This window comes from Botryllus schlosseri, chromosome 9 (genome assembly GCF_051294905.1).
Source record: "Botryllus schlosseri isolate E-star chromosome 9, Bs_hap1, whole genome shotgun sequence".
In the NCBI taxonomy this organism is placed as follows: Eukaryota; Metazoa; Chordata; class Ascidiacea; order Stolidobranchia; family Styelidae; genus Botryllus; species Botryllus schlosseri.
The window spans coordinates 23,859,601-23,877,431 of record NC_137244.1 but is presented as its reverse complement, the minus strand read 5'-3'; the positions used below and the strand labels follow the sequence as shown (position 1 = coordinate 23,877,431).

Sequence of the window (17,831 nt, the reverse complement as noted above, 5' to 3'; positions counted from 1 at the left end):
AATTGTATATTGAGTTTGCTAGACTCTATTATTATACTGCCTAATGACGGAAAATTGTTGAAATTGAATGAATGATTCAAAAGTGTTCTTGGTTTTCGTATATGGTCTCAAATGAGTTCCGTGCCCCTTTTAAACACTTTGGTATAATCAGATAAATATAGACCTCTATACATCCTTGGATGTATCAATTGCAGCACTGTAATGAACACTAGCTCCAAAGTAGACCATGAACTCTATATTACGAGATGATGCGGAAAAAATATGCTCAAGTTGGTGAATTCCTTTCAAATTTTATGTTGCATCTCTCTAAGTAAAGGATAATCGTGCAACTTGTATTTGTATATTGCAATTGAGATGTAAACTTGCAATAAATTTGGCGGTTGAAAACCACTGGACATTACATTCAGCCATCGAACCGGATTAAATCACTACCTGAACAAGGTACTTTTCCATTCCGCGATTTGCTGCGCCGATATGCTGACGTACTTCCAAAGCTCGTGCCTCGTGTCCAAAACGAGAGACATCTCTTCCAATTCGGACAAATCGAATTCCTTCCCTTCTATCGCGTTACGACAGACGCTAAACTCGTAAAGCTGACGTCGAGTCGACGAAAAGCTCGATATCAGCCCCTTCAGTTCAAGCAAAACCTGCAGGAAATTAAACTTGATAACAATATCAGGGACAGGAAAAATGAAAAAGAAGTATTTCAGTGAAATGGTAATCATTGATACGGCCATTACGTCATTAAGTTGACTGGTCACATTATACCAGTATTGGGAACAAGTCATTGCCTTCGAGTCACAAGTCATCTTGAGTCATTGCATTTTCGAAAGTGACTTGATTTAGATCAAGTGAGGTTAAGTCACGGGACGAGTCAAGTTGAATTTCTGAAACAAAGAATGATTTAAATTCACTGCATTTTTCAAGCTGTTTGAAACACAGATTGAGTCGCCGTTTATTCTGAATCGAGGAATGGATATAGAGTAAAATATACATGAAAAAAGGTGTTGAATCGCTCACGCATACATAGAACTGATAAACGTAAGTAACTGCATAGCCTCAGTCTATAATTATGACCCAAAACAGAGAATGGAATACGAAACCTCAGAAAGTTGAAACAAATTGATATGATGCAATGCATGCACTACGCACCTAGACATCCATGATATACAAATTTAGACTGCTCCAATTGTTGACGCGTAATTTAAATGTATAAACTATATTCATTTAGTTTAAATCATACTAGAGAATCCAGACATAAACATAATACAACTATTCAGTCGACACCGATTACTTGACGACTTGAAATTGACACATAAAATTTGCTCCGAGTCACGAGTCAATCCACGTTTCTGAAACGCCGAGTCAAATCAAGTCGAGTCATTTTTGCAAAATAGGTCGAGCCAAGTCAAGTAATACATAAAAAAGGTGACTCAAGTCTAGCCATGACCTGAGTCATCCCAATACTGTACTATATATAATGATCAGGCGTATTTACTGCTGTCAATCAAACTAGAAGAAACAAGCAACTATACAAAGTAAAATGAAAAAAATAGAATTAAGAAGGAGCAGTGTAATATACCTCTGATGGTGATCTTGTGGGGTCGTGCAACGATTCTAAGGCTTCGGGATTCACCAAACTCTTGATGAAGGCGTACTTCTCGTCGAAAAGTTCGTGCAGCTGCTTCAGAATGAGTGGCTGCTGGTTGGAGGCAAAATTGGTGGCGTCCTTCAACTGAATAGTAAAGATGATGAAGGAATTACCAGAAGTACAAAATATTTCCAAGCTTTGCAGGAATGCAATTCCGTTCAGTTTTATTAATATTTTTATCTTTCAAACCCCCATGAGATTGCAATAAAATAAAGAAACAGGCAGTCGAAATAACTTGGAGTATTATTTCAATCCGACAACCATCTTGGCCTAGAACATGTCAATAAGAGGCACGCATATTGAATTAAAGTAATAGAAGATAACATAGAGAGGACAAGTGATAAAAATGTGTTGGCAGGCGAAATAGATAAGTTAGATTGTGGTCTTGTAATCTCAAGCTCAGACTAGCATACGTCCAGTAGCACAAATAAAACCTTACGAAAATGCCATACTTCCAGGAACATCTTTGGTTTAAACATATTTACAGCAATATTACAGAATAATGGTAACGACTTGAGAAATTTATAAAAAATCCCAGAATGTCACAGTGAAATTATGTACTATATCAAAATCACGATAAAGACCTGGAACATGTAAGCCTCCCATGCATTTTTCACTCTTTCTTCAATCTTCTCTTCTTCCTGAGTAAGTTGTCGGTGAGTCATCCTCAAAACTTCATACATTTGCCTGTTTTGCGGAACGGAAAAAACAAATATCGATGTCATTTGGTTCATTCGGTATTTTGAAATTATCAAAAGCTGACAATGGGTGAAATTTAATTCACATTGCATGTGAAGATCCTGGCATTACAATAAATAAGGTGGGTGAATGAACTTTGAAACAGATTATTAAATTGAAACCAAAACGATATAAAATTTTCAGTTTATAAATCAAGCGAGCAATTTTTGTGTCAAATTCGATAACTTTACGTGAGACCTCAAACAGTACAGAATCAGAACGTATATTTTGACAATATATTCATATTCATAGTGGGAATATGTACGAGCTGACACTCTCCAAACGCATCGTCAGAAATGTTTGCTATAATCAACATTGCTTACTGTACACAGAATTTGTGCTGTAGAAGATGGGGGCATTTGTTTGTACTAAACACCAAAACACATGAATGTTACAGTTCTAGGCGTGTAAAACATTGTATCCATATCGCTACGACATGAAATCTGATAACTCGAACGCTCTCAAAACAAACCTTTTAACATCGCTCACCTGACATATGTGACTTTACCAGACATTTCATCCTTCATTTGATGGCATTCAGTCACTTTTCTAGCGTAGCTGGCGAACGATTTGATGCCAAGTTCTTTATTTTCCAGCAGCTTCAGTAAAAAATCAAATGTTACGTACCGCCAGTTGTAAAACACATTAAAAGTTCAATAATGACACTCGATTTAGTTTACCAACACTACTGAAATATATAAGTTTTGATCATGGATAATACACTGGCTGAGAGCGGAGTAACCAAACATAATTACTAATACCTTAATGGCATCTTTGGAACTGTGAACAATCTCGGTGGCAAGACTCCTGGCTTCACTGATAATCTGAAATCGAGCACAAATGTCACAATAACATTCACTAGAGTTCTAGATACGACATACCAAATTAATGAGTTGTTTGAAAATACTAGACAATGCAGAGAGAGCTTCTTTCTTTGGTTTGCGACAATCGGCGATCACGAGCCCGTTAGTAGACTTCACGAATCGATCCATGTTCTTCACCTGAATATATATGGCTTTATATCAATGCTAATTTACCAGAAACGATTGAAATGATCACTTCAGGATACATATGTATGTGATAAATTGCGAGTATTCTGATTGACGCGTCTGATAGATAATTAAGCAGCAGATTGATACCAAATACCTGACTGCACAGTTGGTCTACCAGAAAAGGCTAGCAATTACCCATACCTCTGTTAACAAATATGGTAATCCTATAGCTTCGGGTCCAAATGCAAAATTAATTAAAACGAGTCTTGAATGAAAGGCACTGTCGCACTGATTCCGAAAAGATATGATAATCTGGCCAGGGCAGTATAACTATCCCACAATTACCCTTAAAAGTATAAAACCCGCATTTTTCCGAAAAATTTAAGTGACGTAGTTGAATGACTGTAACAATCATCAGTTGTAGGCAATTGTTCGCAAAAATGCTGAAATTTTCGATTTCAATAACTTCGCTTCTACTGGGTGGAAGTGAGCAAAAATTATCAAGCATTGTTTTTTTTTCAGACAACGTAACAATTTCATGGGGTTGACAAAAAAAAATTATATTAAATTCAAACTTTTCAAATTCCTAAGCCTTTGCATCTATTTTAAGTTGGAATCGAGTAAAATTTGGTGTGTAACGTTATTTTTTAGGCAACCTACCAATTTAATCAGCGAATCCGCGGAATCCAGCAAAAAAAGTTACAACCCGACTGAATATGAACCCCAAGTCTTACTCTGTCACTCCAAGCTTTCACTTGGTTGAGAATGGTCTCGAGATCTCGCGCAGGTTTGCCCTTCCATTCCAGCGAGCTTTCCGCGCTCCATTGCGTGATAAATTCGCTGATCGGAACAAACCATTCATTTTGCTCGTCGCAAAACTCGCAGACTTCTTGCAGGGCATCGCTCAGAATGGAGTCTTGAACCGAAATTGCAGCGACCACCTTCAGGGTAAAACACACAAAAATCGATATACACACTGAACTAAAGATACGCAGAATTCTATGTCACAAGCCAAAACCTGCCATTCTGATGCAGATTACCACAACATTGTCGGATTTATGAGTTATCTGAGCTTTGAACTTACTTCACTTCTCCAAGTCTATGTTTAGACGACCTAAACCAACAGCTGAATAATGATGACATAATACTAAATTCGATTTGTGTGTGCAGGTAGTGTGGTTATCCCTATCCTACCCCACCCCACCCCCAGAGAGGGTTAATGAACACCAAATCAGTTTATTACAGCTTAGCTTGACTACTAATATTGTACGAGGTTAATTCCATGAATCATCACACGGATTACAGATTGCGTAATCAAGCCCCACACACCCAGTTACCCACCTCCTCGTCAGAGTTCAATTTACTCTCCCATTTTGTGCTGTCTATCGGTATCAAGTCGCCGACAATACGGTCACCAGTAACGGCCAATCCCAAATGAGTGTTTTTCAACGAGAATCTGAGGTTTCCAGATTCTTCTCGGTCCGAGTTAATGCCGGGCTCCTCCAGACACGAGAGAAGAGGATCTATAATCATGTTTTTCAACAGTGAGAGCATTATCCTGACATAACTCTCAGTTGTTAAGTAAATAGATAACCAGCATGACACATCGAATACTTGACACTGAAAATACCAGCGTCTAAAGCGGTGTTGCCAGTCAAATAACAAAGAATTGGCACTGAGTTACCCAAGTATCATGAAGAAACAAATTATAAGTACACCAGCAAAAGGCTGATACTGAGCCTACTATAACGGAATATATCCTGTTGACGTTTCATGAAGTAATAGTTCCATTTTGTGAGAATGTATTCCTAATATTGGTATCCGTCGAACTAAGATAATATCCGATATGACTTTTATGATACCTCGTGCTTGCCGCGAGAAATATAGATAAGCGTTATGTGGGTAAGACTCTTGTATTTATGTAAAATATATATCTGTATATTGGTCTCTTAAACAATATACACATAGGACTATGTGATTGGTTCAATAAACAAGATGATAAACACGAATATCAGTGTGGACAGGGTATTTGTGTCTGGGAGACAAGCCATTGTGGTATATCAAGTTAACCAAGCTGCTCACACACATAAATCCTGGTAATTTTACATAAATGGATAGATATATAGGTTTGTATTCGTCACTCGAAGAACAATGAAAAAAGATACCGGTACAATACAAAATGGCAATGTAGACTAAGACAAGACACGGGATTACGATGTCTTTAGAGTCAGTCGCCACCCGAATGAGTATCTGGCGTAAACTATAGTTAATTACATAGACATATGTATGTAGATGTTAAACCAACACACATACACATAGAGCAACCATTCAGAAACATATGTTAAGAAAACAACATTTGATGAAGAGAATACACTGCAGCATACACAAACAACCTTCTGGAGTCAGATTACACAAGAATAACAATCACAAGAACCTACACTTATAGTAGATGAATTAGCCAAGTATCAAGAAAACCAATGAAAGAACAAAGGTTAACACTGAGCCTACCAGATACTTCATGCTCCTCCTTGGACGCGGAAGATCCAACCGAATATTGGTCGCTGTAAGCCGAGTCCTTATCAGAGTCATTGACAGCAGATTCTTGCCCGTCGGCTTGCGTGTTTTCGTTGATCAATTCCGCGCTGCCGCAAACTGCCGATATGGCCGTAGGGATGAAATCGGAGATGGCGCTGCTGAACCTGTTGTCGTTGTTAAATGCTATTAAAGTAGTTAGAGTCACTGCTGAAATAGATGCAAAACAACATAAAGACTTGAGTGAGAAGAGCAAGTAACCAAAACCCACGTAAGTATCACGAAAAAGTAGAAATAATTTGCTTCTGTTCTGACCCCTATGGTTATTCAAAATTTGCAAACTTTGTGAAAAAGTGACAGCTTACTGTTCAGAGGCGGGATTCATCTCGAACGCTTTGGTCTTTCGGTTAAAAACGATCTCCGTCACGAACAAGGAATCCTCTAAGTTGTGTTGACTGCTTGTGATGGAGGGTGGGTATCCTGTGAACGTTTTTACCGTGGATTCATTACAGCACAAGTTGGATTGACTTAAGCATTTAGCATTACGCACAAAGCCACACAGAGTATACTGCATAATAATTTCAAATTTTCCAATCAAAAATACAATTGTTGAATTGCAGATTGCAGGTATGCCATATGGTGCAACTTGTGCCTTGGAGCATTAGAAAATTATAAATTTGAAGCTCGAATCGTACATCAGGGAAAAAAAGCATTTGATGTATTTATTAAAATAGGTGTATACGATGAAGTCAATTCCATAATATATGAATAGACGCAATATTTTTGTGAAAATGTGTATTGTTGGAACGAGTTCTAGCCAATTTCCCGCAAAATTTGGTCACCAAATTCCCTCTTAAATATCAAAATCCCGAACAAGACAATGTCAATAGCCACAATTTTACAACATGTAAAACTTTTACAATATGACTACAGAATTCATGGATGTAACTTGACGTTTGCAACGTCATCGCAGTTACATCTACTCATAAATATCGAAATCCGTCACCAGACAATAGCAATAACATGAATTTCATAGCCATGCACAAGTTATACAATATGGCTATGCAAATTACCGATGTAACTTGACTTTTGCGACATCATCACGGTGTTGTCTTTGCTTTGAGCTGTAGGCGACGAAGATGGATCTGTGTTATCCTCGGTTGTTTCAGACGTTTGTGCAGCCAAAACTTGATAAACAAACCTGGTGAAATGGAATGTCTTGTAGGGTTTGGGCAGAGATTATCTCAAAGCAGTGAGCTTTACTACTCAAACAGAGGTAGAAGCAACGTCACAAATTTAGGGGCAACTTTACCAGTAGAGCAGGGGTGTCAAACATACGGCCCGCGGGCCGCATCCGGCCCGCCAGACGATTTCATCCGGCCCGCGACGCAATTCTGAGTAGATTGAAAAATTATTATATTTTCCAGAACAATTGTAACAAATGTTGAGAATTTTTGCAGGAAATACTTCCACGTTCATAGCCCCCATCATAACCACTCGACTACGGCGCTGCGGTTTCACTCTAGTCACCACTAGTAGCAAAAGTCGGTGAAATTGTAATCCAATTTTAAGAGGGCAAAAAGTGCACACCAAGTTCAGAATTAATGCAAATATGGACCAAAAAGTAGTTATTCACAGATGCGAAAACGTCAATGTAGAACCGTGATATGCAGTTTGCATGGAAATATATATTAGTTACACAATTATATAATTGAAATATGTATGGTCGAACTGCTGTGTCACTTTCGACCCAGTAGATCCTCAGAAATGAGATAAACCGGACTCGCGGTTTATTGGTAATAAACCAAATTCTAACATCTACGTTTCCAGTGAAATATCTTGTATTCCCCAGAACGCATATGCAACGCTAACACCAGATTACTACTAAATCAAAGGGAGCATAGAATATGCCGACTTATATCGTCGTTTACCTACGCCACTGTTTTAACCGTTCTTAACTGTATTCAACCGGACTATCATCGTATTTTGCCAATTTCATTGTTCGCGAATAAAGGTGTTTCGACTTGCTACTTCAAAAACCCTATGATCTGTGTATTATCTATATTCAAGTGAACAGCAAGAGCACGAGTTAACATATTGGAATCAGTTGACTGGTCCGGCCCGCGAGCGATTTGAAGGCTGGAATCCGGCCCGCGACGCAATTTGAGTTTGACACCCCTGCACTAGAGAGAGCCATTTCAAAACTACTTCAAGTGAAAGCTCTTAAAAGTAATCAAGTAAGCAGTAACGGTATATTTGGTCAAGGATCACATACCTTTAATAGTTAATTGGAGGTGGCTACTTTGCAACTAATACAAAATGACTAATGGCACAGCGGATAGGTAAAATCTTCGAAACTATATTCGTTTATTCGCAACCAATACGCAACCAATTACGTATCATGCTTCTTGTACCAATATTGCTGATAAAAATGATGGAAATTTGAACTTTTCAAAGACAAAATTGAAACAATTACGCATTTTGCCAAAAAAATGTTCAGATAGAAGTCTAAAAACATAAACAACTGATTAAGAACTGCAATTACGCAAAACCTACTTAAGTTGCTCAAAAATGTATTGTGTTGCTAAACACATCTGGGTGTGTGCAGAAGATACGAAACACTTTCTTAACTGACTCACCCATTCACGGATGACCTGCACATTTGTTGAACGTTGATGTAAATAATCTGACTGACGAGAGAGACAAAAGTGGATAGCTGACGAACTGCGTTTCTCGTTTTCTCCAACTGCACGGTAAACTGCTTTCTCTTTTTCCTTTGTACGTACATAGATTCCTTGCTGAAAAGTGGCTTCTCGTGCTGCATCTGTGCATCGTAATGATATGCTTTTAATAAGGACAGAAACTTTAAAAGCAAAGGCATACTTGATATTCGGCCTGCTTCATTTCGTTTAGGCATTTCTGTTTGGTGCTGTTCACGATCTTTATGCATAGTCGAAAATATAGTTGTATCTTCTCTTCAACGGCATTTAATTGCCTATAGAAAATGGGTACAGTTTATTTTTAGCAAGATATCAAGTAACTTAGAGATAAGTAGCGCTAAGGAGTGCAACAAAATCATGTAGTTTAGTTAAGATTGTGACATGTGGGGAAAAATAATGGTTATTTCAATGAATTTCAATAAAATAAAGGATTGCATATTACATAAGCAAAATTGTTCTGTTAGCAAATGTAAATTTCCAAAATGGCGAAAACGTCATATTTGGTGATAGGATTGTTGATATACAATGTTCTTTCAATTCTCTGCTAGTTGCTGACGATTGCCCCTGACGAGTTTCAGCCGACAATATTTGGGTTTATTTCAATATGAATATACTCTTCAATTGTATATTGAAGTTTTCTACCTCCAAGAAGCTCTTCAAACATTGCAAGTCAAAATGTTTTCAACAAAATAATAAAAAACTAAGATCACACAGTTATTTTTGACATCATCACTCAATTATACATTAATGGGAGTCCAAATATACCGGCGATCTCGAGAACATAAAGAAATGACTAGTTTCTCTTGAAAGGTCGTCGATAGGCTGGAAAATAGGCATCTGATAAAATTCATAAAAAAGCAAGTCTACAGATACAAATCCATGAAATGTATATTAATGAATTAGCAGCAATCAGTGTTCAATGAAATCATGATTCAGCACCTTTTCAAGAACAGAATGAAAGAATGCAAATAAACCCACTCACTTTGACGCTGAAAAGGCGAATGCGGCTAGAGGTAAATTCCGTTGCGTTGACGACCCGCTCGGAAGAAGTCGAAGTTCGCTAAATTCTTTGGATAGGAGCAGAATTCGCGTGATGGAAACGGCAAATTCCGGGATGGCAAACACCAAATTATTCTGCAGGAAAGTGCGGATCTTCAAAAGCCTTTGCCGTCGCACGATATGCCGCCAACTGTCAAGATAAAATAGTGTGGCAATTCGAAAAAGCTACATGCCACTTTAGCTCAGTTTTCAGAACACTGTCTCACAGACGTGAGGTCGCAGGTTCAATAGTTAGTTACATAACCAGGTTGGCTGAAGTAAGAAAAATGGTTTTGCCCATAGTAGCATCCCATTAAAAATACTGGTATCATGAAACAGCCAATGTATTATTGAGGCAACGGTAGTGGAAATAGTTCTTCTACTTTTATGACTACTTCCAATTAAAAACCAATTACTTTGTACACTTGTTCTTGAATTGTAAAGTAGAAAGTAGCTTTTGTATTGGTTTGGAACACTTTTTGAGAGAAAACTAATTACGAAAACAATCAAAAGCCTCAGTACTACTTGAGTACATTTCAGACCTTTTATTCCAAGGTTCTACTTCGAGTATTTTTAGCATATCTTAGAAATCACTACTCCTGCCTGAAATTGAGAAGAAATTTAGGGCATTACTTTTATTTCTACTCGAGCGGCAATGATGACAATATTGACATCTTTCAATAAGCTGAACGGCACAAATATTCTTATCAACAAGATCAGAGTAATAATCCTACTGGCTGAAGCTCCGCGTCACGAGGAAATTCTTGAAAAACGGAATTTTCGAAACGATGTTCCACAGAACCGCCATCCTGTTCCATTCCGCCAAAGTCATAGTTTCCGACGGAGTCCCGTCGCCGAATACGTGAAGCACGCCAAAAGAGGAGAAGACGTAATGCTCCGAATGTGCCTTGTCTTCCGGCACGGAAACGAGATCGTACGGCCTATGGATAAAGCGCAAAGGGTGACATAAATTCAAAACACACCAGATAATGATCTTTTATCAAAATACGCCAACCAAGTCTATGCTTACAGGAGGAGTTTCTGTACCATCTAAAGATAGTAAATTGAACTTGAGCGCTCTCTTCGCCCCGGTTATTCGAAATTTCATGCCGGTGAGGTCATATTTTGTGACAAGATTGCGGTTATGCAACGTTCTTTCCAATTCTCTACTAGTTCCTGACGATTACAACAGACGAGAGTCAGCCAAAATATTTGCGTTTATTTTAGTATGATTATACTTTTCAGGTGGTTATGTTTTATACTACTTCCATTTATGTTTGAAGACCTTTTTAGGGAAAACTAGTAGTTCTGCAGCGCTTCAATCATTTTTATGAGAGAACTTGTTACAAGAACCATATAAAAACAGCCCCTTTATCATGGTAGCAGAATATAGTTCCCTAAATTGCACCCATTCTTAGCGTCATTAGTCTTTTTGAGTTGCATTAGGTTAGTTACGTTTCAAATACTGCAAATAGTATGCCATTCTACATTTCGAAACCACTTACTCGAGTAGTTTTGAGACTTGGCACTTTCTACTTACGCTGTAAGCAATTTTAACGTAACAGTCTTTATGTTCAAACATTAATGAACATGTAAAGTCTAGCCTAGTCATTTCTATCTAGCAGATCATCTTGAAGTTATTCTGGAATAGCTGTTATGTATATCACAGGAGAAAATGGATTTTGCAAGCAAATCTTTTCCAAAAGCACAACAAAATAGCCTATATCTAAATAGCAGTATATTTGTATCAGTAGGTTGTTGGCAATTAAAATCAGTTTGCACAGTAGTATATTTCATCTCAGACGGCCATTCTGTTTATGTCAATTATAAAGTTTTAGCAGTTATGCCTCATGATTTCTCTAATTAAAAAATAAAATTTAGGATATCAACCATTCTGCAAATTTGGAGGTTTCGTGGACCCCCTGAAAATCGGGAGCCCCTGTTGAGAACCACAGTACTGTAGTAGCCACGCTGACTGCTTTGACAACCACTACCGCCAAGACACTGTACCTGTAATGTCTGGTGTTGGCGTAATTGAAGTACATAAATTCAACGACGTCCAAGTGACGTTTCGAGGTGAATAATTCGACGGCGTCGCGTCCCGTAATCGAAGAAAACTCTTTTTTGGTTTCCGGCGCTTTCGACATTTCTGTCGCGGGGATTTCGGTCGTTCTCGGACCCAATTGAACAAGCGGAATGAATTTCCTGAAGATATGTGAAGATGGTAACGTTAAAAAAGTTAAGTGAATGCCTATAAAAACATGGTTTCTCGGTAGAGAGAAAGAGAGAAGTTATTTGCCATCACAAAAATTCAAACAAGGAATTCGTATGACACCTAAATGAGGTGGTATGTGAATGCCTATAAAAACATGGTTTCTCGGTAGAGAGAGAGAGAATTTATTCGCCATTGCAAAAATCCAAACATGGAATTCGTATGACACAGAAAAGATTGATTTGTGGCAGTACGCGTAATGAGTTTCATAAAAGATTTGATATAAAATGAATAATAGTAGATTTAAACGCATCAGTTCAATTAAATATTAAATTTCCATCCAATCACCACAAGATTGAGATACAATGAAAAGATAGGAAGGTATCGAAACGACTTGGAGTAGTATTCATATCAGACACCCGCCTTGGCGTAGAGAGCATGTAAATAAGAGGTATGCACACTAGACAAAAAGGCTAGTGATGAGAATAAGTGTGTCATGTGTCGGTGGGCAAAGTCGATATCTCAGATGGTGGTCCAGTAATATTTTTTTGCACTATGTCACAATCAATGTCTACGTTGACGACCTCTGGTCCAGGCAAGCCAACAGATCCCGTAAATTTTTGCTAAAAAACTCACGCCTCTGTGAATTGGGGTTGAAATCCAGGCTCGTCAAGGTACATGGATAACGCCCCTACGACTGAACTTGTGGTGGCTTGCCAGGAATATTCGTGAGCAGCAGTTTCAGCCGCAACCGAATTCAACGCCCATCTGAGAAACAAAAATAGAAACTTATCTAGCACAATGTGTTTTGACATTATCAAAATATTATCGCACCTCACGCTACCGATTGTTAGCTGATCGGGCGGTCTCGGAACACTGTCTTCCTCTTTCCACAAGTCAAACGGCTTACTACCGTCAGGTAACGTGGCCGGTCCTAACTCCTTTAAAGGTATGTGCTTCCCCAATAGTATCCGGCCTGCACCACAAACCGAAACTTTACCTTCACGAATTCTGAATTAAATCTGCACGAGTGCATCGAGGACGGTAATCCTTGTAATTGTACAAGTCTTGGAGATGAAGGTAGCGATGTTATGTCACGTGAGAGAAGTGTGGGACGGGTGAACCTGAGCTGCTTGATTGGTTTTCCAAACAATTTGTATATTCGGGTTTATTTCAATACGAATATATCATTCAATGTAGTTTGTTTTTTATGGTAACATTTTGGCACCTCCTTGAAGGACAGTTTATTCTCAGCAAGATACTCAAAAATATCTACAAAATGATTGTTTCGAGATATCAAGAAAACCAGGGAAGTGATATGCAGCCAAATTGAAAATTTCATGACTTAAAAATGCATAGAAATCGCCACTAGTAGGACTACTCTCACTTGAGTAATATGAACAACGACATTGTCCACCTCCAACTTAAAACCTCACGCAGACATTTTTTTCGGCAATGGGCTCGAAGAATGATCTGCCTTCACCGTTAAAGGCATAATGTTGACTAAGAAAATGCACAGGCAACCTACTGTATGGCTCAATACGTGAGAAAGTCGCCTTATATGTCATATTGATCATACAGTGTCGTATATCGCAAATTACCAAAACCATGTCAGATCTGATAGAACTATTTTCTACAGGTAGATTCAGAGCTACGTAATGAGAACCGCTTCTCTAAAGTAGTAAAACATGGTATATTTACCGGATTTCCGTAGCATCTTTTGTCTAGTTTCTCTCACACTGGGAGTCTTAGCGCCATTCCGAGACGGAATGTCTCGACTCAACGCAGGCGAATGCCTTCTTTCAGCTGAAGAAACTTCATCGGGAAAGACCTACAAAAATTCATAGTTATCAAACCAGACTATAATGTTGTACTATCCGCAACTAAGCAACTAAAACACAACCAACAAATAACTGCAAATAAAAATCACTGAAACGCAAATGAGCAAAGAAATATTAGAGACGGAATCGGCATTTTGAATGGACGGGGTTGAGTTTGAAATGGAAGGGGTTAGGACGCCAAAAATTCCACCGTGATTACATGACTGTTAGCAGTGATCACTCTAAGCTACCAATGGCTGCAGTTAAACCACAAAAACAGAACACCAGTATCACGAATCATGTCAAACAACGGCACGTGTTTTGTAATTGTTCTACGAATAAGTTATTTTTAATATGCGCAACTCGAACTAGAGCTATGAACTTTTCAATATTCACAACTAGAACTAGAACTACTCAAAAAAGTAGTCAATATACCGTCATATAGATTCATAGTTTGTACAAGTCTGTCAGTCTCCTGTTAACGTTACTTCACATATACGCATACGCATTACACAAGGGTCAGTTCTGTCTTGGTGGGAACAGCGCAGAGTTGTAACCAAGTCACAAGGTTCCGTGTCACAAGTCAATTTGACTTTTACAGTTTTGACTCGAGTCAAGTCCGAGTCCAAGTCAAGGAGCAACGGGTCGAGTCCGAGTCATAGTGTTAAGACTCGAGTCCGTGTCCAGGTCATATTGTTTAATGTTCAGTATCTTGTTCAAGTCAGGTTCAACTCAATTCTGTGATACTCCTGGGTGATATCGGAGGCATCGGATTCATAATATAGCCCTACTCACTTTTCTCAAGAAAGCATGTTCATTCAAACATATAGAAGACGGTTCAAATTTTTCATTGCTCGGTCTTGATATACATTGCTTGAATAACTCATATCGAATGCCTCGAGTCATACGCAATAGCTCGAGTACAAGTCGAGTCAGTACACAAATTGACTCGAGTCGAGACATTTTCCATTGTCTAGAAAATGACTCGAGTCAAGTCGAGTCGACGAAAAGTTGTGATTCGAGTCATTACAACCTTTGAACAGCGTCATGGCAATATTTTTCAACTCGCCTTTTTCATGGCCTCGATTGCAAGTGTAAAATCCTCTCCGTCTGGATGCTTGATGCATGTCCGATACAATCGTTCAATGTAGTGCCTCCTCTGTAGTGCTTGCCCTTGGTTCACATTCAAGTAACCGGTGTACGGTTCTATCAATCTGACTGCGTCCAACAGTGCGGACCAATCCTAACAAGTAAAACGTCATTTGTTAGTTTCGAATGGAATGCTGGAAGTTAGGATATTGTAATGCAAACTCAATACCCAAGCTATCGCAAGTGCGGCACAGCCTTCATGAAGCAAACTATAGCCTTCCATGCAGATTTAGATCTGGCCCTATTAAACAATTATACAGTTCTATCTCGCCTAGAGAAACAGATTAATTTATGGAAATTACAATAGACGCTGCCTTGATAAATCAGGAAGTCGACACCATGCAACAAAATCTCTAGTACGGCCCTGTGGATATAAAGCTGTACCAGCTGATACAGCTTTATATCCACAGGGCCCTCTAGTACCATCGAACGGATAGGTAGGTACAATTTAGTACAGGAATGGAAAACCTGCCTGAGTTTTATTTTTGAATGTGGTCCACAACTAAATTTCAATACAGAGTAGCATAAAAATGTTTACGAATAAAATTCCCCATGAAAATACTTTACTTATTTGTAATTTCATGCCGGTGACGTCATATTTTGTGATACGATTGTTGATATACGATGTTCTTTTGAATTCTCTACTAGTTGCTGACGATTACCCCTGACGAGTGTCAGCCGAAAATATTCGGGCTCATTTCAATATGAATTTACCTTTCAATGAAGTTTTACATCTGTGTGCTTTGGGTTCATTTATACCTATGGAGGTAAGAAAATGAGAAAAAATTAAAACAACCCAAATGTTATGCTGCTGAGGCAGCCTGCAGGACAGTAGGTTCACCAATCCCCGATTTTTAGTCAATAACTATGTAATTATGTGCAAGCCATTATAGATCAAAAACCGGTCATACACGTTGACTTCAACAATAGACAAATAAATGAAACTACTATAACATAATCTTACTTTCCGCGAACAGTCTGGCTGCAGTACATTGATGATAACTCGTACAAATTTCTTTTGTAAATTAATGATATCGTCATTGTTTGGATGACCGTTGACTCTAATGGACTCGTCAATATGCTTCCTTATATTCAAAGCCCACTGCTCGGGTAAACCTCTGAAAAGAAACATTTTGTTTTAAGATATTTCGAAAAAGTCCAGAATTTCTGCACACAAATCGAATTTATACATGCTCTATGTAGGTTTTTTCTAAATGAATATATGACTTACCTATCCAGCTGTTGCGTTACAAGAAGTGGTTGTCGGTCAACTTGAGGAAATATTGTAGGAAAATGCAGATTACTCTGACCGGAGGACATGTTTATTATTGTGTATCTTATTCCATTCTGCTGCAGTCTTAATTATTGTAAACATGCTATGCTGAGATAATTAGAAACACAACATATTATAGGAAGAGAAATTTCAATAATTTTTTCGTGGGAATGTTGAAAACACTTGGAATAAATAAAATCGACGGCATTCCGCAACGCTGTTATCATATCTGGCCATGAACTCATGACGGAACCAATGCAAGTATACGCAGTTACATCAGTTACTTAGACATGTTAGCGGTAAGAATACATCTAGCAAATATCGTGGATGCGTATCATAAATTGATATGTAATAGAATTTAGAAATAGGTGCTAATAGGCGACGTGATAGTTGTCTCTGTCTCACTATCTATCCGCTGTGTTTGGGCTCACTGTGGTAAATTTTGTAGAAAATAGTCCAATTAGATGCGTGTACTGATTAATGCTTATAAATATATATAATTATATTTAATGCTAATACCCTGACTGAGCTGGATTTACTCGTGTGTATCATGTGGAGTTACATAAATTAGTAAACAACTAAACATTAATAAACATGAGTAAACATCGCACGAGACTGCGTGAGGTTTCCATGGATATTGTTTCGGTACTGCGGTACGCCCACTACTGACTACTATTTTATGGGTATGAATTGAATGCGGTAACCGGGACAGAACTAGGATATAATAGAGTTTATTCAACTCGGCATGAGCACATAACGAAAAAAGCAGAGTTAACCTCAATGCGGAAGCAAGCGGCAGCAAGGGACTCTGGAGATCTTCTTAGCACCGCCTTATATAATATAGCGGGGGGAGATCGCGTAATGGTGAGCTTCGCAACGCCATTTACGCCGACGGCCCGGGTCCGAGGTTTTCTGGGCTCACCTTCCTTCGCGTGACGGTTTTCACCGCAACAAAAAAAAATAGGAAGACCCAGCGCAGAACTTACTCATAAAGAAAGCGAATGGAAGGAAAGAGCAAGAAAAGAGCATCTCTAAAAGGGCCGTCGAATGATGATTACCATCGAAAAAATGGACATCGGGCATTAGGCCGGGAACCTGAGGTGGATGTCAGATTAAGAGACCGCAACTGATCCTATCTGCTCATTACATTGTACTGTGTCTTGTGTATCGCATTTGCACATTATGAGTGTCTTGATCGGATAAATATTGAATCTTACGATCAGCTGTAAACGACTATGCTTCTACCACCAGTTCCACTGAAGCAGCCCGGATCTGGGTACTCTGAATTATTATTTGCGTTCGTATATTCGACCATCGACCACTGAAGTCCTAGAAAGAATCAGCGCTTTGCATTCTGCCGATGGAATCCGACCCATTATATCCGCAGGGTCCGGAATATGATTAGGGGACATTTGGCTCTTGAAACGGCATCCAGGAACGAAGCTTCTCATTTAAGAACATGTATCAGAATCTTTTAAAAGAATAATCACTGCCGTATGGTAACTATCTATATGACCAATTAAATTCAAACATTTTCTGCTAGTCGCATGGTCGTTTACAGCTGGGCAATTTTTCAGGGTATTTCTCATTGAGTGGACGACGTACGTACCAGAGATGAGCGGATTTGAAATTTCTATGTCCTAATCCAATCCAAATCCGAACCTTCAAATCCAAATCCAAATCCTAATCCATAACTTTTTCATATT

The 17,831-nt window shown here is 38.6% G+C and overlaps 1 protein-coding gene across 1 annotated transcript in view; it reads right to left on the bottom strand.

The window, feature by feature from the left end:
- LOC145446754 (dynein heavy chain domain-containing protein 1-like) overlaps positions 1-16,250 on the bottom strand; it is a 73,306-nt gene extending 57,056 nt beyond the window's left edge. Inside the window, exons 1-22 of the mRNA XM_080325108.1 lie at positions 16,084-16,250; positions 15,817-15,970; positions 14,773-14,946; positions 13,585-13,714; positions 12,718-12,859; positions 12,520-12,651; positions 11,682-11,876; positions 10,406-10,612; positions 9,616-9,822; positions 8,797-8,908; positions 8,553-8,737; positions 6,987-7,114; positions 6,279-6,393; positions 5,890-6,080; positions 4,723-4,904; positions 4,116-4,322; positions 3,271-3,390; positions 3,151-3,213; positions 2,879-2,988; positions 2,236-2,338; positions 1,583-1,735; positions 433-647 (exon numbers count right to left, since the gene is read on the bottom strand). Coding sequence (XP_080181234.1) covers positions 433-647; positions 1,583-1,735; positions 2,236-2,338; positions 2,879-2,988; positions 3,151-3,213; positions 3,271-3,390; positions 4,116-4,322; positions 4,723-4,904; positions 5,890-6,080; positions 6,279-6,393; positions 6,987-7,114; positions 8,553-8,737; positions 8,797-8,908; positions 9,616-9,822; positions 10,406-10,612; positions 11,682-11,876; positions 12,520-12,651; positions 12,718-12,859; positions 13,585-13,714; positions 14,773-14,946; positions 15,817-15,970; positions 16,084-16,172 — 3,314 coding nt within the window. The 5' untranslated portion in view covers positions 16,173-16,250. The remainder of the gene's footprint in view (positions 1-432; positions 648-1,582; positions 1,736-2,235; positions 2,339-2,878; positions 2,989-3,150; positions 3,214-3,270; positions 3,391-4,115; positions 4,323-4,722; positions 4,905-5,889; positions 6,081-6,278; positions 6,394-6,986; positions 7,115-8,552; positions 8,738-8,796; positions 8,909-9,615; positions 9,823-10,405; positions 10,613-11,681; positions 11,877-12,519; positions 12,652-12,717; positions 12,860-13,584; positions 13,715-14,772; positions 14,947-15,816; positions 15,971-16,083) is intronic.
- Between the last annotated feature and the right edge of the window lie 1,581 nt (positions 16,251-17,831).